The sequence below is a fragment of the Amphibalanus amphitrite genome, unplaced genomic scaffold, assembly GCF_019059575.1.
Source record: "Amphibalanus amphitrite isolate SeventyFive unplaced genomic scaffold, NRLGWU_Aamphi_draft 001648F_arrow, whole genome shotgun sequence".
NCBI lineage: Eukaryota > Metazoa > Arthropoda > Thecostraca > Balanomorpha > Balanidae > Amphibalanus > Amphibalanus amphitrite.
Genome location: NW_024883141.1, coordinates 95,720 through 104,885, shown reverse-complemented (window position 1 = coordinate 104,885; position 9,166 = coordinate 95,720). Strand labels below are relative to the sequence as shown.

The 9,166-nt window shown below is 46.7% G+C and overlaps 1 protein-coding gene across 2 annotated transcripts; it reads left to right on the top strand.

Moving 5' to 3' along the window:
- Positions 1-2,580: 2,580 nt before the first annotated feature.
- Positions 2,581-8,858, top strand: LOC122374366. Of its 2 annotated transcripts, none has more exons than XM_043353059.1 (4): positions 2,581-3,232; positions 3,654-3,795; positions 7,083-7,218; positions 7,873-8,858. In XM_043353059.1, the coding sequence occupies exons 2-4, from the start codon at positions 3,675-3,677 to the stop codon at positions 7,961-7,963; spliced, it is 348 nt and encodes a 115-aa protein (XP_043208994.1). In that variant the 5' UTR covers positions 2,581-3,232; positions 3,654-3,674; the 3' UTR covers positions 7,964-8,858. The 2 variants fall into 2 exon arrangements, with proteins under 2 accessions (XP_043208994.1, XP_043208995.1); XM_043353060.1 differs by having other exon boundaries at positions 3,226-3,266.
- The last annotated feature ends 308 nt before the right edge of the window (positions 8,859-9,166 follow it).

The window sequence follows — 9,166 nt, the reverse complement described above, 5'->3', positions numbered from 1 at the left end:
TTACATTGGCGTACGTTTGATACAGGCTTTCACGGTATCATCAATTAGCGCTTTGCATCGACCCAGAGCTGAAGGCTTGGCAAAGACTGTACTTCATTTGTCATCTGATTTCTTTTTCTTCTGATATCGATTTGCTTTTGCTGGAACACTTGCAAAGGTCAAGTAAAGTTTGTTCGCTAGCATTCAAACACGTTATTCTTGGCGTTGGCCAAAGCCACATGACCTTACCATGCATACAATAACACATCAATAACGTCACCCTCCTATTTCGACGAAACAGTGCCCCTTGTCACGCGTACATTGATGTGTTCTAACGCGTTATTTTGTCAATTGTACCTATTCCATGCTCATCGACTAGGTGATAACACGCTTCTGATTCTGAGCCCGGTGTGGAACAGCGTCTCAGCAGCGACACCAAAAGAGCCAACCAGCCCGGCTTCTGAATCACCTGAAGGCGAATCACCTGAGGGACTTCAGAAACGGCATGTCAGCTACATAGGGATGTAAACAGCGCGGATAATTTCAAATGTAAACAGCGCGGATAATTTGATTGCTGACATTCTGTGTCTCTGTGTCTCATTCTGTGTCTAATATCATTATGTGTCTCTGGGCACTTTGGTGGGCTGAAGCAGCACTTGTCAACGAGGTACCGTAGAATGTCTCAAAAGAGCTTATGGAAACGGTCAATACCCGATGCTGAGATGTTTTTTCTTTTTTGGTCTCATGGGGCCGTCCTGCTGTCTTTTTCGAGCCGAGACTCATTGTTTATGTCTGAAACTCAGAACTCTTTTGTGTCTGTTGATAATCCCGCGGTGTCGGAGTTAGGAGTCCACTGTGTTTAACCTTCGCCCCAGTGGGGGGGGGGGGGGGCATATGTTACCACCCTGTCGCGTTTTTTTTTTGCGTGTGAATAAAAAACCGCGGTGCGTAGCGCCGCGCCGCTTGGGGTAGCTTTTGGTACATCAATTTTGGACAATGTGTGAAATTTTTGACCCCAGGTCATGTCAGGTCAGGTCACCAGGTCAAGTTAACTGACCAAGCCTAAAAAAGTTTGCAATCATGTCCAGTCTGCAGTGTTTGTCAGAAAGGTTTTAAACTTGGTGGATTGCATGCCGTTATGGCGCCTACAAGTTGTATATCTCGGATTTTTATATCCGTGACCTAAGGTCAGGTCAGTGGAGTGACCTTTCCATTACAAGTCAATGGAGAAAAATGAAAATGCCTCTAGATCCGTGTGTACGCATCGGAGCAGTCCAAATATTTCAGAATCACAATGATTTAGTCCACTCGTGATGACCAAGGTGTCATTTTTGCTGATAGCCTCTAGACAGGTCATCCGAGGTCACTTGAGGCTACAAACAGTTTTTTTGCCAATAACTCGCGATTGGAAAGAGATAGAACGCTGGGGATGGTCTCATTGTGTTTGTCTTGCTGAGACGCATCGACTGATATGCAACATGACCTTTTCCGGTCAGGTCATGACCTTGACCTGAGGTCAAATTTTCAAGTTGACCTTTTAAGGTCAAATTATAGTTCATTCGACGCGTCTCGGCGAGGGGAACACGATTCTGGCAATAAAAGTGTCGTGGCTTTTTGTAGTCGAAAGTTATTGTCGAAAAACACTTTTCGTAAAAACAGCTATTTTTGGTGTTCTTGCCCTCTGGAGGCTAAACCGTTGACCTGAGGTCAATATTGATAATGACCTTTTCAAAAGAAAAGTTCAAAAGCTATCGATTGCTTTTCAATGCGTTTTTCTAGCTACCATAGTTCCTGAGATAGCGGCATGTTTTCCGAAAAATATAATGACAATTGGCAAATTTTGACCTTTGATGACCTCTGGTGACCCCAATATTGCTCTAAGGTGAAAAATGACCGAATACTTTCAAACGTACGCATTGAGAGCTATCGACTGCTTTTTACTGCGTCTTTCTAGCCCTCTTAGTTTTTGAGTTAGAGGTGGGTGGTTGCCCCCCCCCCCCCCACTAGGGCGAAGTTGGCTGAGACCGCCACTGGGTCGCGGGTTAAAGGTAGTGTGCCACCTTCCAATGATTTCCCATTTTATTTTTCCTATGATAAGAAGTTTCTGTTTTTACCTAATATCGCAAAAAAAAATCAAAAATGGGCCTGGAATAGTGCTTTTTTTCGCCTAAAAGTTTATAGGTTTTTCGATATGTATAACAACTGTAGTGAGCTGACCTGCAAACAGGCGTCGGCAACAATCGCGAATGCGGCGCACATGTGACAATAAGCAAAAGCCATTATAGAGCTACGACGTACGGGAATGAGTTATCAGCTGCCTAATCGTAGACAACACAATATCGAACTTAAACGCCTGTATTGGTATTGTTTCTTTAATTTGGCTGTCGAACATTAATTTATGGTTTGAAATATGATTTTATGTAAAATAATTGATATGAAACAGCCGTCTCTTAAGTTATGACCCCATTTCACCACATGCAAGTGGCAGAAATGACAATGATCAGCTGACGCATTTTTCTTAGCCGAAGTCAGAGCGCGCGGCCCGACGCACCACGCGTATTTGGAAATTCCGACCTCGACGAGCATCAGAAGCCACCAACAGGCGTGTTCGAAACCGCAGGAGATGATGATGAACGGGTTTATCGAAACTTGATTGGATGAGCCTATCGGTAATAGCGATTTTAGTGTGTGCATTTATTGTTCATAGTGGTGTGAAATGTGGTTGGGGTACGACCGACAACCCGTCGGGGCGAATTTCGCACTGGGGTACTCAAAATTGGAAGAATTCAAGATGTTTCCATGAGTTTTGAAGGTATGGATAAGTTCTAAAAATCCGGTTCTCCCTATCTGGGTCATTAACTCCATATGGTCCAGGAAAGCTGGCACACTACCTTTAAACAGTTCTAATTCTATCTTTTTCAAATATTCGCTGACCACTTGAGTACCATTACCTTTGTAAATTTTTTCGAACTTTGATTAATTTTTGTTGACCAGTTAGCCCTCTCTCATGTCAGACACCATCTCCGCTGATCAAGCACCGATGCTCCCCTGGATCTCATGCCTGGTGCCGCCTCTGTCTGCCAGTCGCTGCCGCCCGCACAGATGCCGTGCCTGGCGCTGCCCCTGGGTCTGACCTGCCCGCAGGCGGTGGCCGGTCGGCCGGAGTGAGGCTTTTGCTACGCGGGCGCTCGGGGCGGTCGGGCGGCTCCCGGCGTGGTGACTCTGGAAGAAATTCAGATAATGCCTGTAATAGGTGAGAAAAGGCTTAGCTTTGCGGACGTTGTGTTGTATGTTAGTAACAGTTTTATATTATTACTTTTTGAGTAAATTATATTGCGACCATTTAAACAGTAGGCTAAGCGCTGCTAATCAAACGAGTAAATGAGGACTAACCCCGCGTTCGATGTCTCTCGGACGACGAAGATTCTATGCCGTCCGGCCAATCCCGTCCAAGGTCAGCGGGGGCTCGGCTGCGGTTATGGAACGTGATTGGCCGGACGGCATAGAATCTTCGCCATCCGAGAGACATCGAACGCGGGGTAAATGTGAACGTATCTTTTTAGCGTTGCATGCTAATGTAGTTTAGTGTAGTAGGTGAACAAAGCATATTGCCATTCGAGTATTTCTTAATCTGGTGATTGTAATATCTATGTCCATATGTCCATCGGGGGAAGACGAGGGACGCCATCGGTGGCATGGAGGAGGGACGCCATCGGTGGTGGACCGCCATCGTCACCGCCGTCCTGACTGTACCAGAACAACAGCGGCGGACCGAGACAGCAGAGCGGCACCGGGCGGCCACTTCTCAACGGAACGGTGAGAGGGGCATGTGTTTTGGTGCTTGTAACGGTTAACCCGCGCCCCGCTGGGGGGGGGGGGGGGGGCAGAATCTGCCCCCTCCCGTTTTTCGCCAATAACTTCTAAACGCGTTACGCCAGCGACGGCCAACTTTCAGTACCTTATTATACATCAATTTGACACGTTTCCTGAAAATTTGAGCGAAATCCGTCGGAATTTTTTGAGAAATTGACGTTTTAGTGACGTCACGTTCGCCATTTTCGCCTAAAAAACGGCGAAATTTCAAACGCCGCTAACATCTTCATTTTTAAAGGAATCAAGACGTAACAAAAAGGTTTTACGTGATTCTACTTTGTCTATCAAATGGCTATCTCGTTTTTTTTTAAACCTTTGGATTTTGGCCCTTTTTTTCTTAAAGAAACTGACTTTTTTGGGAAAATAATTATAAAATCCAAAATTTTGAGTGTATCGAAAAAACGGAATATATGTCAGATAAGTGGTCTATGTGCACCTACATAGCAATTTTTAGAAGAGTCGGTTCAAAAATGTGGGAGTCATTCAAAATTTTATGACGTCACGACGCACAAAAAAATTGAAAAATGATTTTTTTGGAAGTTCTAGACCTCGTACGGAAGCAAAAATAACACCATTCGATTCGCCGTGGAAAACTGCATCAGATAGACACCTTTTTGGGCCTTAACAACCAACTTCAAAATTTGACCTCACTTGGTTGACCTTGCAGGTCAGGTCAATGACCCCAAAGGCGGGAAAATCGGGACCTGTTAGAACGTCGTAAAGTGTGGCTGCTATGGGGTTTTCGGGGTGCTGATCACGAATATCATGTTAGTTTTGATCACAGATGGTGTCTTCATGTATTTAGGCCAGGTCGGGTCAGGTCAGGTCAGGTCAACCAGTAAGGGTATTCGTAGTAGGTGGCAACCGCCTCTGACAGCTTCGTAACATGTTACGAAGGCACCAAAACTACTTCGTAAATGTTCATATGGTTGCTAAATTCGAATTCAGCTCCAAAAACTGGCCTAGAAACATGTAAAACTCGAAAAAGTGAACCGAGGTCATCAAAGGTCAATGACCTGGCCTGACCTTCAGGTGACCTTGACATCCACCCTAATGCATGGGGGCAACATCATATCACATGTTTGAACACTTGAAACCACGAAAAGGCTGCAAACGCGCGGCTAATGCGAGCCGACATACGCCGAATCGGGATTCCAGCCAAACATGGTCTCGAAAAGTAGGTCACAGGTCAAAGGTCATTTGGGTCAGGGTCATGAAATTTTCAGGGTAGGTGTGAAATTGATGAACGCGAAGGTACTGAAAGTTTCGTCGCTATCAGCCGCTTTTTACGCGAGTTATTCGCGAAAAACCAGGGGGGTCCGTTCGACCCCCCCCCCCCCCCTATACGGATGAGGGTTAAATGACATTGTATGCAACGAATATTGTCTTGGTAGTCTAAGAACACGTTTTGGGCAATCAGTCTCAGTCCATTCTTCGGCAACTACGGTGCAAGGCCGATACTGTACAAGCTTGCATTTTGTACCCTTGACCTGACCTTGACCTGACCTCTGACCTACTAAAGTAAAAAAATTGGGCTCTTAAGATCCGCCTTGTTGAAAGTTTTCGATTGCCGTTTTCCGCGTCTTTCTACGACCATCGGTTCGGAAGTTAGATGGGGGGGGGCAGAATCTGCCCCCCCTCCCCAGCAGGGCGTGTATGGCTGAATAGCCCAGCGGGGCGCGGGTTAAGTATACAAGTAACCGTCGATATGTGACCGTCTATTGATCTTTAATGGTATGTAAAGCTGTGTGGGTGCCGTGGTATGCGACCGTCTTTTTTACGTGGCATATTGTATGTGTGACCCTTCGTTGTTAAAGGTAAATATGGCTATGGCCTATGTATTTGATGTGGTATGCCAACGTCTATTCGTTGTACGAGTAGTTTATGTTTGGCCGCCCATTTGTCGTGGCATATGTGTGACGTAATCGTGTATTTCTCGGGATAGATGTTACCGTCTATTGAACGACGCATACGTGACCGTCTATTTGTCGTGATGTGTGACCGCCGCCGTCTATTTCACGTGGTATTTACTTGTAACCTTTTTTGCCGTGATATATATGACCGTCTTTTGCCGTGATATGAGTGGAAGTCTATTTGTTGTGGTGTTTATGAGCGTTTATTTGACGTGATATATGTTAGCGTCTGTTTGATGGTGGTAATTGTAAGTTTTTTTTTACGCGCTATATGTGACAGTCTACTTGATTTGATATATGTATTACCGTCCGTTTTCTTTGAATGTTACTGTCTGATTTTTTTGTGATATATGATACTGTCTGTTTAACATGGTATGTGTGACCGTCTATTTGTCGTGGAACGCGTGACCGTTTTTATGTGGTATGAACTACCGTCTATCTTGTTGCACTGTTACCGTCTATCTGTCGCAGAATGTGTGACAGTCTATTTGATTGTGTAACCATCTATTTTTTCGTGGTATTTGTAACCGTCTATTTGACGTTGTATGTGTGGCTGTCTATTTGTCGTGGCATATGTGTTACCATTTCTCTCTCTCTCTCTCTCTCTCTCTCTCTCTCTCTCCTCTCTCTCTCTCTCTCTCTCTCTCTCTCTCTCTCTCTCTCTCTCTCTCTCTCTCTCTCTCTCTCTCTCTCTCTCTCTCTCTCTCTCTCTCTCTCTCTCTCTCTCTCTCTCTCTCTCTCTCTCTCTCTCTCTCTCTCTCTCTCTCTCTCTCTCTCTCTCTCTCTCTCCTCTCTCTCTCTCTCTCTCTCTCTCTCTCTCTCTCTCTCTCTCTCTCTCTCTCTCTCTCTCTCTCTCTCTCTCTCTCTCTCTCTCTCTCTCTCTCTCTCTCTCTCTCTCTCTCTCTCTCTCTCTCTCTCTCTCTCTCTCTCTCTCTCTCTCTCTCTCTCTCTCTCTCTCTCTCTCTCTCTCTCTCTCTCTCTCTTCTCTCTCTCTCTCTCTCTCTCTCTCCTCTCTCTCTCTCTCTCTCTCTCTCTCTCTCTCTCTCTCTTCTCTCTCTCTCTCTCTCTCTCTCTCTCTCTCTCTCTCTCTCTCTCTCTCTCTCTCCTCTCTCTCTCTCTCTCTCTCTCTCTCTCTCTCTCTCTCTCTCTCTCTCTCTCTCTCTCTCTCTCTCTCTCTCTCTCTCTCTCTCTCTCTCTCTCTCTCTCTCTCTCTCTCTCTCTCTCTCTCTCTCTCTCTCTCTCTCTCTCTCTCGTTCTGAAAGTGGAAACTGGCGAGGGTTAGGGCTCTCCGTTTGACTCTATTTCTTACCTCACCAGGTTCATCTGACTGGAGACCGTCTCTGCCGCTACAGGAGAGAGACTCCCCATCATTTAGCACCAGCCTGACCACTGGAGGAGCTCCTGTCCTACTGGCACCGCCGGCGGTCGCCGTGCTGCCAGCGCTGATCGTTACGTGAGTATGTCTTGTCGGCTCCACCGAGGACCTGCAGTCTCATATCCCACTAATTACTTCTTACTGTGGATGGTAGAGATAATAAATGCTCGCTGTGTATGTTGTGAGATGCATTTACCGTTGTTGGCGAATGGCGACCTTCCGCTAGTCACGTTCGGTCATTTGTGCTAGGAACAACGCTGCTACACCCTTTTCTATTATTTTTCTTTTTTGTCATCTTACGTTCAGCTGTATTATGTTTTATCTCCAAACATTCATCACTTCTGATCTACGCCGTGTTTCCTATGAAGTGCCGTCCATTTACTTACTTTTTCTATCAGTTATGTCATAGTTCTCGTCCTTTGCCCTCCACCATACCGTTCCACCTGATTTTTTTCATGTTGGTCAGTACTCACTAGAGCTGTGCTTAAAAAGAAATGATACTCATCAGGCAAACACTTCGCTCATTCCAGCACGGAGTGAAGTCTCGTATGTAAATTATTTGAGATGTTTACCGATTATAAAAGGAGATGCCGATCGTTCGAATGCAGACGGTGAACATTTTCATGTCCCCGTATTTCGTGCAGTGTGTTCTAGTTCCCCTCCCCAGTCGATTCACTGTAAGCTGTCCGTAAGACTTATCTGACGACCGCCGCTCCCTCTGTTTGCCCTCAGGCGGAGGTGGCGCGCCCTCTGGTACAGTCCGGGGCGCGGATCGACCTACAGAACGAGCGGGAGCGCCCGCCGCCGCAGATGGCGCCACTAGGGCTGGCGAGCGACCTCCAGCAGCTGGCGCCGCCCTCGGTGGAGCCCACCGCTGCCACAGATGGCAGCACCGTCGACTTATCCCCGGGTTCAATGCATCTCGAGCCCCTGAGCCGCCGGCTACTTCATCTCGTCGGTGCAGTTCGCAGTGCCCTCTGTAAAACTCTGTTGGTATAGATGGCACCACCGTCGACTGGATGCCGATGCCTGCGTAATGCGTATCTCGTGTTGACCGAGCCCGTTCTCTGAATCTGAGGCTTGAGCTCGCCAAGCGAGCAGTGCCTATCTGCCATAAGGGCTTAGAGTGCCGAGGAGGTAGTCGTATTTGTATTCTGTTATTATGTTCACCCACCCACACTGTCGTGACGGAAAGTCTACCATATCATTGTACTCGCGTCCCGAGACCATTGATGACCCGTCTTCCCATGGCAAGGTCGGTTTTCTCAACTGGTGCCTGTGTTCGCTGCATTTTGTATGTACGACACGTGCGTTGACTGCATAGTCGTACCTTGCCAACTGTTGTTGAAATGCTGAAATGTTGAAAGTGTCGTTCATTGTCTGCTGGTGTATGCGTCTTTAGTCACCGCCCGTCGCTTACCTCAAGATTTGATTCGTTTGGTCGGATGTTGGACTCTTGCTGCCGCGTGTGGGCACCGCATGGCCGCCGCCTTTTCACTGTCATCACCGTGTCGTTATCTGCGCGAACGTTGAGAGCTTCACGTTGATGTGATGCGCGTCGTTGTTTGACATTCGATCATTGGTAAAGTCACCATGTAGAGTGGGGTTCTTTGTGACTCGGACCCGTGTGCTCCTGATGTTTTCCATGTGTGCATGCCATCGATCAATGTTAGGTGCTGAAAACTGTGATAGAACAATAAAGTCATGAAGTAACCCTCTAGGATTGATTGGATGTGTATGTAGATGCTCAGCTTTTTTAGCTCTGCCATTGGATCCGACAGCAGGCAATTGGTACGTCGATTGTCGGGTTTTATGGCAAATAAATTGCTGAAAACCATGGGATGTGTGGTCTGATGTGGTTGGAACACAGTGCGAACGGAGGAAAGAGGTAAAAGGCCTAATGGCGACGCAAGTAAAGATCTCTAGTGGCCAAAACACAAGTCTCTAGATCCGCTAAACGAAAAAAATGGGAGTGATGGAAGCAAATGCGCTAAATCTTCGGTATGGTTCACCGCCAGCAAGGCTG

What these genes read in the sequence shown, in the direction of transcription:
- LOC122374366 (XM_043353059.1), top strand. Translation starts at nt 3,675, where the DNA reads ATGGAGGAGGGACGCCATCGGTGGTGGACCGCCATCGTCACCGCCGTC. An exon ending in GGCCACTTCTCAACGGAACG is followed by an intron (nt 3,796 to 7,082) that starts GTGAGAGGGGCA and finishes TTACCTCACCAG; the next exon opens with GTTCATCTGACTGGAGACCG. An exon ending in CTGCCAGCGCTGATCGTTAC is followed by an intron (nt 7,219 to 7,872) that starts GTGAGTATGTCT and finishes GTTTGCCCTCAG; the next exon opens with GCGGAGGTGGCGCGCCCTCT.